Here is a 15,164-nt window from a genome sequence, read left to right on the forward strand (position 1 = left end):
GTACACGAGCGTTGCACTCAGAGCCCACATTCATTTTTCACAATTTCCACCCTCTCAATGTGGTTATGACACCACGGCAATTTTTGTTCCTCTTGATGTCTACTAACAACCCTCTCAAGTTTGTCGGTCCAATAACAGCACACACTGTATGTATACATAGGTATAGAACATGAAATCCTGTTTCAATAAATAACAGTGATATCAACTTTAAAAACACTTCAAACAGCTCTCAGAAAATTTCCCTTTTGGCGCATGGTTTTATCTCCGATATACAGAAATATTTCAAACTGCAAATTTAAAATGTAAATTGTTCACCTTTCATGTTTGTTACACATCTGAAAAGAAAGTAAGAGAGCAATATAAAGATTGCAGAGAAAGCACAATTTAACTGTATTAAGACCAGGATGTGAGTTTGGCTTTACAGCCAAAATGAAACTAAAATACAAGAAATATTCCTCTTCTACTTTAATTTCTTAAAAGAGTACCAGCTCAAACTTTTCTCAATTTATCAATGTATCGTATAAAAACACGTGCATTTTACACCTTATTGAATACAAGTATTACAGAGAAATCCAAATTATTTAAGATTTAATTATGGTGATTGTTCATAAGTTATCATTAAAGAAAATTCTCACAAAATACAAAATGCATGAGCCATGAACTTATCAGAAATGTGTTCGTCAGAAAAGTGTAAAATGATGAGGAGCTTTTTCCCCTTTTTCTTGTTGGTAATTCTGCGTTTATAACCGAATGTAGTTTGGTAATACTGTATACAATTCATAAAAATGTTGGTTCTGCCAAGTTCCACATTTGTTCCCTTCTTTTGTTTTCAAGAAAATGTCACATGAGCTGAGCTGGCCCTTATCCTTATAGGAGCAGTAAACGAAATCACGTGACCCTGCCTACCATTCTGTGCCATGTGATTTCTTTACATTCCAATTAGTAACTGCAACAGATGTTGTTCTGTATTGACCAGCTTCATCTCATTTCGGTTCCCGAACAAGCTTAAAAAAATCGTATTGTAATCAAATTCATCCATTCGATTTATAGCCACTTAACACTGTTTTATTGGTGTTTACCCCTAGCCTATTTTCCCAGATGGTTAATATATCCCAAAGACTTCCATCAAAGTCCCGACCGGCGCCAACAAAAGAATCTTCATTGCAGAAGATTCCTATTATCCTGTCTACTCATTCTACCAGAGGCATTTTTTAGGATTAAAAAAAAGAATATTCCCCCCCCCCTTGTATTCAGAAAACCTGAGGGGTATTGAAAGAGCCCCCTTCTTTTTTCCTTCCAGACTACTGCACCAACACCCTCCAAGATAGCCCTCCAAAAAAAAAAAGTTTTTACATCGCTACTTGTGACAATACTATTTGGGAAGGCAAAGAATAACACTGTAAATTCGAAGGTTAGATAATCATATACTTTTTAATTCAACAGCAGTCTGTGTGGAGAAAACACAAACAAATAAAAATAAACAATATGCTTTAATAATTACATATTATTTATGATAGAAATGATATGTGGCAATTACATACGTTTACAAAACGTGAATTTAAAAAAAAGTTTTTTCTCAAAATCTCCTGCCCCTCCAAATTTGCCTCCCTGGGCTATAGCCTTCTTACCCCCCCCCCCCTGTAAATACACTACTGACTTTGATTACACTGAGTTTTGACTCCTAAACAAAGCAATAGCTTAAACTTCTGTCCAAGATAGGTAATCCACAGATCTAGGGTTTTGACAGATCCCCAAGCCAGGTCATTATCTCATTAGTTCAGGCCATGGGCAAATATGATTTTTTGGAGCCCCTTATATATTTTTTTTTCAGAGGCAGAGGTTTCGGGAAGGTCCCGTGCCTATAATTATGGCCCTTACAAGGACGGGACTGACAGGGGAAATTTTCATAAATTTTTGCTTTTTCACTCTATAAATTAACTATAGAAGTGCCCGTGAAGTGTCTGACCGGGGCCCCCACAAAATATCCCAGTCTAGAAGCTCTGCTCTGGGATGTGAGGGGCATGCCTATAATGCAAAAAGCAATAAATTTTGAGTCCCTTGGCACATGTACGCCCAAGTTTAGAGTGCATGTGAGTTTGATGACCGGGCCCTGGACTAGAAAGATAGCTTGAGTTTTCACCTTACCAATGCATTTAAAACTACAAAGGAGGGGGTGGCAGCAATAAAAATCTTTCCGGGGTTCTTGGGCTGGAGGACAACCTCCTAGATAACTTATATAAGACGTCATGGCTGGAGCCTTGTAAGCCCCACTATTTGGGAAGGGGATGATTATATAGTATAGTGGTTCTTAACCTTCAAATGCCCGATTGCATACTCAATTTTTATTGTTGAGCGATGGGTTCAAATTTATTCCAGGTGGTCTTTTTTTAAATCATAAACATAACATGAAGTGAGTTTGATAGTTTCGGGTGTTAATGTTAACCTGGCTTTTGCATCAGTGTGCCGAGGACACTGGAGCATAAGCGCCGGAACCTAGAGTCTGAGGGCATTTGAGCTCCCCCCCCCCCCAATAAATTTTGTAAGGGGCTGAGAGCCCCAATAATTTCTGAAAAAACAATGTAATGCATCTTCCATCTCCTGCGTATGCGCTTGAGTCCTGTATATACAGGACGACCATTAACTTTCAGCTGCCCCTTCCAATTTTTTTTCTACATCATGTTGGCACCTCTGCACTGGAGGATCAGGAAAAATCATTTTAGAGCGCCACAAAGCTGTTTTCGCATCGGGCCGCAAAATATTTAAGTCCATCCCTCTGCATATACACCACTGGAGACATAACCCTGCGGCAGCCTCCCTTAACTTCCAAAAATGGCCCCCAGGTCGGACGGTAGAGGAAGTGAGACAACTTTTTCTCTACCGTCGTACTAATCCATTCTTTCTACCATCTCACCTGGGGGCCATTTTCTGAAGTTAAGGGAGGCTACTAATGCCTCTACTTCAGCGCCTCATGCCACAGTGTGTGAAATAAGGAAGACAGGATCGTGTCTCCAGTAATGTATGGGTAGCACACACTTGCCTAGTTTGCAAGTGGATCTGGGTTTGATTTCAGTGGAGACCAGGTGACTTTTCTTTTCTAGTTTACCTCGGCATAATAAGATAAGTCTAATTCCTTGAATAACCGAAAGTTATTTCTAAGGAAATACTCATCGCTATGGCAATAAAATCATAAAAAAATATTATCATGATATTTTCATGATGGGAACAAGTACCCAGTCTTCAAGATTTAGTTTTATATACTGTGTTTCATAATGACATGTGACCACTTCAAAACAAACAAGTAATGATGTACAGTTTGCATAAAACTTTTGTGAAAACATTTGTTCATATAGCTGGCAATGACAGTGAACTTAGATAAAAATAGTTTACCAATTTTCTGAAATGCTATTGATACAAGAGAAATTTGCCCTTTTTTAAAATTATTTTCTTGATGGGGGTAAAATTCTTTTCAACTGCATAAAAGGAATATTAATTCTATGTTTTAAACTATGTTTCAGGGCTACTGAAGATATTGATGTTAGTTCTTTTGAGTTTCAAGGGAAAGACAGCTATGCCATTGTTCCACAAAACCCGTATTATCGAAAAAGTGACATGTATGCTGTTATGAATTTTAAAACTCTGAATGAAGATGGATTGCTCTTTTTATCATCAAATTCAAAAACAGTAAGAGTATTCATTTGAAGTAATATGAAATGAATGTAGCAATAATCAGCATAAATTTTTGTTCATTTATCACATGGGAATGATTTCCATCAACATGAGAACATTTTCTTTCTTTAGTACTTCTACACCACTCTCTTTTTCTCTTTCTTCCATCCATCTATAATAATGAAGCTATCTTGTGGCATATGAAAGTAGTACTACTTTGAAGAGAGGGTACAAAAGTACTACCGTCATTTCGTGTGTATAATCGATGGCTATACAAGCAAAAAGAGTTTTCATGCTCTGTTGGTGGTAACAATGTGGGTAATATAAATATATTTTCTTTGTTTCTTTTCCCCCTGAAAAAGTTGTGGATGCATATTTTAGTAACATTAGTGACACAGCCTGTATGAGATCTATGATTTCCTGGGTTGTTTTTCTTTCTTTCAGTTTTTGTACTTGATTTTAACTAAATAAAATTTGATTTGATTAGGTAAAAAAGGTACAAATCCTAAATGTTATAAACAACATTTTTTCATTTTAGTGAGCTTTTCCTCTCTGGCAGGCTATATAGCAAAAATTACAGTACTTTTTTGGCTACCTCCATTCAAATTGATCATATTCATTCATATCTACAATGTATGCTCACCTTGTTCTGCTTTGGTTACCGACACACCTTTATGAAATATCACATCGGATTTGTCTGTTGAAATCATCAAATGAACTTCATAGAGAAAAACTCCATCTCTAAAAGTTTTAGCCCTTTAGCCCATAGACGCACAAATTCCAGCTTGCAGGCCAATTTGACACTTTAAAGGATTTATACAATTACTGAGTGCAGTCCTAGATATGAAGTACCAGGTTGCAGTTAGGAACTGTGATGACTAGGGCCCTGATTATATGCACTAAAAAAGTGGTGAAATATGCTTTAAAAATATCCATATATGCACAAAATATGCATTTAAAAGTACCAAAATATGCACCCACAACATCCTGAAAAAATTGGAAAATTACAAAATATGCACCAAAAAAAGGGAAAATATGTGTTAAAATCACCATGCAAGGAAAAAAAATTAGATATGCTTTTAAAATGCATAGTTTATATTTCTCAGTGCATATTCATTCCAAAAAAATATCCCACATATGTATATAAACTGCATATGCAAATAACTTCTACATGTTTTTCATTTAGGCATTTTTAATTTCTAGTTAGTTGTAGCTACTCAGTAATGAAACACCAGTAACAGCAGATTTTCTAAAAAATTGAAAACAGTTGATGTTTTGGAAATATTACAAAACATCTCTATTAATTCAATAAATCCCCCCGTGAAAAAAACCAATGCCATGAAAATATTATAATATTTCTAATATTATATTTACCTTTGCATAACACTCATTTTGGTGTCAGGGTTTTTTAAACTATTTTTATGCATATTTCATGTGCAGAAAACGAATATGATATTAGTTTTTGCGTATCAGCTCGTGTTTGTGAGATATGAAAATAGCGCTATTCATATTAACACATTAAATTAGGCTTAGGATATAGGCGTTAAAATGGGAAAAAAATTGATCAATTAATTTTTATCATTTCAATTGATCGATAAAAACACAGCGACACTCTTGTGAATCTGCATAGCTTAACTAAAAATCAGAAAACAAAAGGAAAATTGTCCCACTGCCATGCTTTAAAAAAGCTGGACGACACTCATCTAACTTGGTCACAGGGAGCAGCAAGATCCAAATAAAAAATAAAATATGAAAGAGCAAACAAAAACACTGACTACCATGTATCCACACCCTCCTGACTATAAACAGTATTTATGTTAGATGTGTAAACACTAGGTTATATCAATAGGGCTTCATCCAATCAGTTGATAGCATTATAGAGAAGAAGGAAGAAAAAAAGCAGAGGAGAAAAAATGAATTCGCATAAAAAACTTTACTACTCAATGTTAAAATATTGCATAATTTAGCTACACTGAATCTCAAAAACTAGAGCTGATAGAGAAAAACTGTTTTCACATTTGAAACCAGTACACTAAATAGTTAAAATCAGTTTAAAAATTCCATGCACCAAAAAAAAATTTCTTTTTTGCAACGCTGTGTTATCAGCAATAATCCTTTGAAAAATTTAAAAAAAATGTGATTGAGCTTTAAAAACTTTCAAAAATATGCACTTATTCTTTGGTTTTATGCATTTACATGCATTCTTACTAAAACAAACTAAAATATGCAGGCACATATGCATTTGCCTATCATCCGGGCCCTAGTGATGACATTCAAATGCTGGAAATCTCTCATGGTCTCTCTCCTCAGGGACTTTTTGACTATGTGGAGTGGACTGGCCCAAGAAATTTTAGAAGGTCTAATGATGCCTTGTGTGATCATAAATTTTAACTCTTGCCATGCCATTTATATTAATTTTGTGGATATGCATCTTATCTTTAACTGGTCCTAAACTGGAACTTAAACTTTAATGCCAAATGAGAGAGCTGAGAATGGAATCACCCAACATTTCAAATTTTGTGTTGAATCTGACACAAATGAAATTCAGATTTTTTCCATGGAAACTCATCACAGTGAGAGTGATGACATGAATGCAACATTATATTAAAATGAAAGCACTGATATTTTTAGTGATGAAAACTTTTAAAGATACTAATATATATACAATCAAGTTACAAATTATAATCTTGTATATGCCAAAATAACCTCGAATATATATTGTGGTGGTCAATTAGAAACTTATGAAACACTCATTTGAGAATTCTCAGCACTACATTCTTTCATTTCCTAAACAGCATTATTGAGCATATTGTTGGAATGTATTGTTCAAATTTCATGTCATTGTCACCATTAGAATGTCTCCCAAAGCCCACTGAGATGAGAAAGTTTTATTGAAAAATTTATGAGAAAATTTTAGTAATCCTGTGTTATTGACTTATTCAATGTGAACAATTCTTTGTAGCTAAAGTGAAAAGAAAAGTTTGTATCACCATTAAAGGAAAATAATATTAGATGCAAATAAAATTTTTCATTGTGCTTTCTTTCACAGGGAGACTTGATATCTCTCGAACTCAATGCAGGAAAAGTAGTATATCAACTTAGATTTAACGGTGGTCGTTCAAAAATTTTCATGGAAACTAAAAAGAAATACAACAGTGGTAAATGGATTAGAGTAGAAGCTGCACGAGAGAAGTTTGAAGGTTAATATACATTTTTCTGTATTGCATTGCTGAATATGAATAAGTACACAAGATAATCATTTTCTTCCTCTATGTGGTTCATGTAAAATGGTACCATAGCACATTTTAGGCAATGCATAACCCCCTTCCATGCCACATATCTTGGGAGGTAATTTGGACAGGCCAGACACATTGCGTGGCCTTGGTGCTTATCAGACCTCAATCCCTTAGACTTTTTCTTCTAATACTTTAACCTTATAAATGGCAAGCAGTGAAATATCCAGAGGAGAAAAATTTGAGAGGTTATATTAAACAGATGAAGGGTACCCAGAATGATGAACACTCGATTGATTTTCGGTCCATTCCTGTAAATATTTTGTCCCAAACCCACATGCCTTCAACAATTCTGAATGGCCAACTTCTGTGATATTATTCTAAGCATTAGCTAGCATAAGGCAAGCTTTTCGCTCATAAATTATTGCTTCTTCGTCTTTTTTCCCACTAATTGAAACTTTTCAGAGACACTTCTTCTGTACATTACTTTAAGGTTCTTTACTATGCCTTTTGATCCAGAGACTATAACTTACTCATGCAATCCGATGGCAGATGAGGAACTGTGATCGATTTCAAAATCACCTTGGTGTTGTGAGACATACAGTTGTCTATTAGAAGCAAAATATTTCTTTTCTTATAGCTCATCTCCTCATTGAATTCCTTTAATCATTCAGGAAAAATTGAAGTCATCCACGCTTTTCTGTTTGATAACACCACTACAACCAACATCCAAATCTAGCTACCCAGTGGCACAAAAGGTGTTAAATTGTTGTATAAAAACCTTCAGTTTCTCTTTCTAATAATGGTTTTCTGCAGGCAAAATAGGACTTGATGAATAAAAAGAATTAAAAGAAAGGAAAGCAAAGATAAGTGAACAGTATTGAAAAACAGCCTAATAGAATGCCTTCCAAAAAGGGGGGCGTTTTATCAGTTATTAGTTGCAGCTATGCATTGTAGAAACGTAAATCTACCTAGAAGAAGATTTAGATAAGATTACAAAGAAATTCGGGAAAGTTAATGCTTGAAAATTAGTTGAAAATTTGTTATAGGCATACTTTTCTGAAATCTGTGTTCATTATAAGCAATTAGAATAACAGTTAATCACTTCAAAATTCTCGGGACACGGAAAAACTTTGTTATAAGTGAAAATTCTTAATATATGTGTTTGTTATAAGCAAGTTCAACTGTATACACACACACATAATTTTTTTAATAATGACTTTTTATAGCACAAATTTTGGTTGATGAAGAATTTTTACAAGAGACTCACAGTAAAGAAGGTAGTGCTTCTTTGGATTTGACTGACAGTCCATTGTATTATGGAGGTGTGCCACCAAATTTCACTACAGAAGGATTGCAAGGTATAAATTTCAAGAGCTTTTTTGGATGCTTTAGAGATTTACAAATGGATTCTACAGCAATAGCTTTGACTCGTGGCAATTTCTACGGGATGACAGTTGGATGTTCTAACAAGGTAAACTAAATAATATTTAGTTCTTTGAAAAAATTTAGAAAATCAGTGTTGAGGTTTCTTTTCAACATGGTGTATTGTTTCTGACTTAGCTTTTATTGATGAATGACTCTGTGCACTTAAACAAAAATCGAAAATAATATTTTTAAATTGTTTGGCTATGAATTGAAACATCTGTAATCTTTTGTGCCCTCCCCTATTATAGCTATTCATTTTCAGTAATTAAAAATAACTTGAAAGAACAGTTTCATGTAATTTTAATCACTATTTGATTCATATCACTTATTAGATTACAATGATACATAGGGGAACTTTGGTTAATGAGTGATTCTGTAGCAAAACTTTTGAACAAACTTTGACGTGGTTAACGAGCGATGATTTGTGTTATAGGCAAAGATTTTGTGCTTTGTTTGTTTTGTTTTATGTTATTACAACTGAGCTTGAGCTGGTAGTTTTGCACTTTTGTCCATACAATACTGTGGAATTGTGGATAATATTCTGCGTTAGTCTCCGACCAGTGTGCCTCACTCGAAAAATTAACACATGTTTGAGTGTGACTGTTCGAGATACAAAACTTGATATAGCATTGTAACCATGCCTGTGTGCTCTTGGAGGTTTTTTTTTTAATTTTCCTCTGAGAAAACTGTGGGCTGATTGCATTATGCAACGTGACTTTGAAGGGGCAACTCATGATCAGGAGTCACCATTTGTCGAAGAGGTTATGTCCTTGGTTGGGGAAGACCATGGAAGACTTTATGTGCATGAGGATGACATTTAAGAACTAGTGGTAGAACATGACCAGGAGTTGACCACAGATGAACTGATGGATCTCCATTGCACACAACAGCTAGAGCTTATGGGTAGATGGTTAGTATCTCATCTGAGGGAGTGAGAAATAAGGAGAAGTCCTTCACTACGAATGAGATTAGAAAGATGCGTAGAATTCGGGATTCTGTGCAAAATTTTGTAGAAAAGAACCAGTGAAATAAAGTTGTAGCAAAGGCAGCATGAAATCTGCCCAACAACAATGCAATTTCCCATTTCTGAGAAATACTAAAAAGGACGTCAAAGCATGTGACATTGGACAGGTTCTTTTTAAAGTCACATAAAAATAATAAGTTTGCAGGCAATAGTAGGTCTGTAAATTGTCCTAAATTATAGTCCTCCTTTCTTTTGTTGTTTTAAGCAAGTTAATTTGCAAACATTACCATATTGTATGCTTATTTTATGGTGTTAATATTATATATATATATTATTGTATTATTTATTGTCATTATTGTGTTTTATTATTGATTGAATGGCATTTATATTAGTCATTTTCATGTGAATGAATAGTTGTGAAACACAAATTATTTGAGTTTCCATTTTTTCCTGTGGAGAATTTCGATTCAAATCACAAGCTATTTGGATGAAGAGCATGTTGGTGAAAGAATTAAGCTCGTTAACCAAGTTCAACTGTAACTGAACTAACTTGTTCACAAACATGTCCATATTTTTTTATATTGTGCACAGCAAAAATATTTTGAGGTTAATAATATACAGAAATACCAAAAAAAGGCACAGACATTCCCATGTAAATTTTACTCTCATATGCTTCATTATCAATTACTATTGTTGATTCTTTAATTGCAGAAGCACTCAAAAGTTGTTTGTCAAATGCAATAGTGCCAGTAGCGCCAATTCATTTTCATGCACTGCCGTGACACCCACATATAATAAAGCAAAAGGAAGATATTCATTGACGTCTGCAGCTTAAATTTGTTTGTTGATGAGCTTTTATTGTCTCTTTTTTTTTTCAACAGATCAAAACTGATTTGCCAAATGTAGTTTAATCATATGTTAATTCTTATTTTTTATAAATTTATGGTAGGGTTATGAGGAACACAAAATAAACACTAAAATGTAACACAGAATAAACACTAAAATGTAACACAGAATAAACACTAAAATGTAACACAGAATAAACACTAAAATGTAACACAGAATAAACACTAAAATGTAACACAGAATAAACACTAAAATGTAACACAGAATAAACACTAAAATGTAACACAGAATAAACACTAAAATGTAAGGAATATTCTGTGACAAGGGATTTTGCTATTTCAAGAGAAGTAAACAATGATGACCAAAGGAGAAGGGAACCAAAAAAAAAATGTGTTCAGAGAAAATTGTTAATTGGACCATTTTTTGTAGGTATTTTTTTCTGTTGCTTTTTGCTTCTCTTACAGAGTATATGCTGTGCCTTGTTGTCTCTGTAAGAAAGAGAAAAAAACCAGTTCTTTCCTAATGGCCATGATTCTGTGTGTCAGTGCCATATTTTTTTACAAATACAAATGCCACAACAGACAAAAGGCTTGATGAGTTGGCTGAAAAAAATGCCTGTAAAAATAAGGATGTGGAATAACTGAACTATATCAAAAATACAGCAACCCAATAAGAGCAATAAAAAAAACCAATAATTATGATAAATATAAATATACTGCCCATAAAAAAAATTAGAGATGGGATGAATATTTGGCTGCTATTCAATACTTGGCCCTTTTGCAGAATATTCAGTTCGACCAAATAATGCTTAGGTATTTGGCCAAATATCTGTGTAAATCTAAGCACAACAAACTAATTATATAAAATTATATTAATTGGAATTTTTCACATAAATTAACAATTTACCGATTATATTTTATTGTGCAGTGCATATCTATCCCTTTCTGTGAAAGAGGGTAGTGTGAATTATATATAATATACATATATATTATATTTAGGGATACGTAAATTTTGTATTTACATTATTACGTAAATTTTGTATTTACGTAATAACTGTGATAAATGCAAAATTTGCCAATTTTGACGAATAAATGCAAAAATTTGAATTTTTACTACTTTTCTGCAAAATCTCGATAATTTAAATTTTTATCATTAATTCTTCCGTGTGTTTCCAAGCTATAATTGACACCTTAAAAGAATACAAAACTAAATATGAAAATAAAGGATCTAGTATCAGACTCTGGGTGTTACATGACTACGTGCTTCAAATCATTAAAAACACTTCTTGGTGATAACATTTTGCACTACCAATGCTGGGTGCATAAAGTGAATGTTTTAGGTGACACATTGATTAAAGAATTCAATGAATTTAATTCTGGGCCAAGACGAAGATAACTTTTTTGCTCTAAAAATTTTTTTTATCATTTTGTACATTACGAACCTAATAATCATGTTTACAGCAAAACAACAGAAAAAATGAGAAAATGAACTTACAGTTACAGAATATTTTGTAGTTAAATACAGTAATTAAAAAAGTTCAATCCTGTGATCATTTTAAAAAACTGATCGCAGTCCTGACGAGTGCTGTTTCTTTGCTGCCAAATCTCGTCATCTTTGCAGCATCATTATATCGATTCCTGTAGCTTCTTCTTGTTGTTCAATGCATTTAATTGCAGTTCCTAGAGCCTCAATTCCATCTTTATGTGAAATTCTGAAAGTTCAACAGTTGGCGCTAGATAATTTTTTTTTTCGGTGGGACATTGGATAATACGGAAGGTTGGATAAACGAGACTCTACTGTATGTTGGAATTGATGAACCGCATAGTATTCTGCTGAAGACACAGCAGCAGAAAAGAGTTAAAATAAATTGACTTTACACATGGCATCCAACCAATGTCGTCTAAATGCATGGGTCCAACTGAGCATGGCCCAGAAACCTCAAGTTCAGAGGTCCTTTGTGAAAATGAGATCTGGTTCAAATTATTGGAAGCAAGCATTTCTAGCAAGGTGGGGGGCCTCAGAAAAATCATTTTAGCCGAGGACCTATGATATGCTATTTTTATTTTATATATAAATATATTTTATTTATTTTTTTAATTTTTATTTTTTGTGAAAAAAATGAAATTTTTTTTATGAACAAATACGAAATTTCTGACCTGAATTTTTTTTTTGTGAATAAATGTGAAATTTATTATTTTTAAATTTTTTTTGCAAAATTTCATATCCCTAATTATATTATATATGGAAATGAACATAAATTACACTAGTTCACTAACTGAAGGATGTACCTAGACAAGAAACATATTGAGCTATTGAAAGAGTCAAATGGCACAAAGAACATCTAGAGAGGAAAATAAGTCGCAAATTTTATGATGATAATAATAATGGATGCATTTTCTTATTTAGATATAAAATTGTAACAAGGGTTGAAAAAAATTGATTCTGTATGTACAGTGATACCTCGACTAACAGATGCCTCAGCGTAAAAATTTTTCGTCTAATGAAGATTTTTCATAATTCCTCTGCCTCAGTTAATGAATACGGATTCAGCTAATGAAAATTTTTGATGATATGAAAGTGCACCCTAACATAAAATAGCTGCATCCTAAGCTGAATTTTCGCACCAATCATCATCAGAATTACTTGCACTAGAGCCTGATTAACTCATGTCCAACTCGAAATCTTTTTTCAGATGTACTTACACTCCTTTTCCTGAAATTCTTTGAACCATTTCGTATAAAATGAAAGATTCAGCCAAAATATAGCAAAAAAATTTTAAAAAAATGGGAAGCCCTTGTTTTCAGAGCATGTCCTTTAGTGCATTACTCTTAGCATAAAACTGAACAGTCTGAACATTCTAGGAGCTTTTTCATCTGCATGTATCAGACACAGAAATGAGTTGACCAAATCACAAAAACATGAGGCCAACCATAACGAACTCAATTCCAGAATGAATTATCTTCATTAGCCAAGGTATTTCTCTAATATTAAAATTAATTGTCAATTTAAAATTGTCATTGTTAAATTTGATTGTTAGTATCATGGCAATAAAACTCTTTAAGTTACCAGCTTTTAATATTTATTTAAATAATAAATTACATAATTAAATTTCAATATCAATCATTTGAAATTACCAATAATTTTACGGAAATTTTATTTATAATTATGATGAATTTTAAGGAAATTGATATTCAGTCACAGAATATTCGGTATTTGGCCAAATCACTATTCTTCCCATCCCTATAAAAAATTGTGGTTGTCTCATTTAAGTATGGATAGCTTCTCGATTTATCCTAGTATATTTATCATGTTTATTTTTAAACATGTCAATCATGTTAGAATTCACGATCCCTAAAGGTGTAAGCTACACTTTTTATTCACAACCCTATTAGAGAAAAACTCCCTGTGTCACCACAACCTAGAATTGTCTCATGCCAATTGATACTGGTGTCCCCTTGTCTAAGCAGTTGATTGACAATGTATTTATAACTTGTGGTCCATTTTATCCATCCTATTAAAAATTTTAAACACTTCAATCATATCCCCCTGACACCTGCGCTCTTCCAATGTAAACATTTTCAAAAAATCAAGTCTTTCTTCATAGTTTAAGCCCTGTGTGCCACCAAGAGCATGTGTGGCTCTTCTCAGCACCATCTCAACAGTCAATGTTCCTCTCTAAGTATTGTAAGTATTGTGTGTAGTCTCCGAAACATAACAGCATACTCCAGTCCAGGACCAACTAAACCCCAGAAAAGAGTCGAAGATAACACAAGCTGACTTTTTTGTGAATAAAACTGAGCATTCTATTCACTTTTTGACCACTGCTAAACAATGTTCAGAAAACCTAAGCTTCTCATCAATGAGAATTCCCAAATCTGTGATCATCATTGCATCTCGGATATAATAACACTATTCAACTTGTAAGTGAATTGTGGGTTGTTCAAACCAAAATGAGCAACCATGCACTTGTGAATGCTAAAGGTCATGCTCCAATTGTTAACCCATGCTGCAATCATATTCAAGTTCATCTGAAGCCTCTCCCTTTGAGTCCCAACTACCTCATAATCTTCCATGTCATCTGCAAATCTGCTCACACTCCCATCAATACCCTGATCAAGCTTATTAGAAAATTCACTGTTCACTTTAACCCGCTGTATCCTACCAGGGTAGAATTATCAAGATAGTTGAGTCATAGAGGTTCTAATGTATATGGACTAAAACAGGGTATGAAAAACAATATGCTCTTATTTAAGGCATATGATTACTGTTATTAGTGGATTCAACTGTACTTATGCATTTCATATTCAATATTCTGATTAAAATAAGTTTACTTAATTAAGAATTGAATAAAAAAAATTTTTTTTAATTTTAACAGCCTTTAAGGGTGTCCTCCTTCATCGGTAATGGCTTCATAGAACTTGATGGAGAGCCATTAACGGCAGATTCAAGCTTCAGTTTTTCATTCCTGACACATCAACAAGACTCCTTGCTAATGATATGCATATTCACTGGGAAAAAAGACATGGTAAGAATACAGCAAAATCCTGTTGTAACGCCACTATCCATCTCGGAAGAATTTTGGCAATATAATACATTTGGCATTACATCTGATCGTGGTTGGAATAGTGTTTCAGAGAAGCTCCATTACATAAATTCACATGTTTATTATGAACTACTGTATCTCAGTGCCTTATCACAGTGTTACTCCATAAATAAAATAACCTATTTTATACACATTCAATTTTAAGATGAGAAAATTCATAAAATTGTAAAAACTGTACAATTAAAGTTAATAATAATTATTATAAATATTTCTTAATATAAAATTCAAGAGATGCATGTACACTTAGCTCTGAAATTATTTTAATTCTGCATAAATTTAACACAGCATTTTATAAGTACAAAAACAAAATAAACAAAGGGAAATAATGGGGGCATTGCTTTTCATCTGTTTTGGTTTGATAATCACAAATTTCTTGTTTTTTAGATATTGAAAGAACAACTCTTGGAATTTAGTTTGAAAGTTT

The 15,164-nt window shown here is 33.3% G+C and overlaps 1 protein-coding gene across 2 annotated transcripts in view; it reads left to right on the forward strand.

The window, feature by feature from the left end:
* LOC149065787 (laminin subunit alpha-1-like) overlaps window positions 1-15,164 on the forward strand; it is a 438,052-nt gene that overhangs the window by 360,418 nt on the left and 62,470 nt on the right. For both annotated transcript variants that reach the window (XM_089253835.1, XM_089253836.1), the window contains 4 exons: window positions 3,516-3,681; window positions 6,716-6,866; window positions 8,129-8,373; window positions 14,513-14,662. In XM_089253835.1, coding sequence (XP_089109961.1) covers window positions 3,516-3,681; window positions 6,716-6,866; window positions 8,129-8,373; window positions 14,513-14,662 — 712 coding nt within the window. The remainder of the gene's footprint in view (window positions 1-3,515; window positions 3,682-6,715; window positions 6,867-8,128; window positions 8,374-14,512; window positions 14,663-15,164) is intronic.

Source organism: Pholcus phalangioides, unplaced genomic scaffold, assembly GCF_987345545.1.
Source record: "Pholcus phalangioides strain wild (caught in Gottingen) unplaced genomic scaffold, Ppha-v1.0 ptg000039l_1, whole genome shotgun sequence".
NCBI classification, from domain to species: Eukaryota; Metazoa; Arthropoda; class Arachnida; order Araneae; family Pholcidae; genus Pholcus; species Pholcus phalangioides.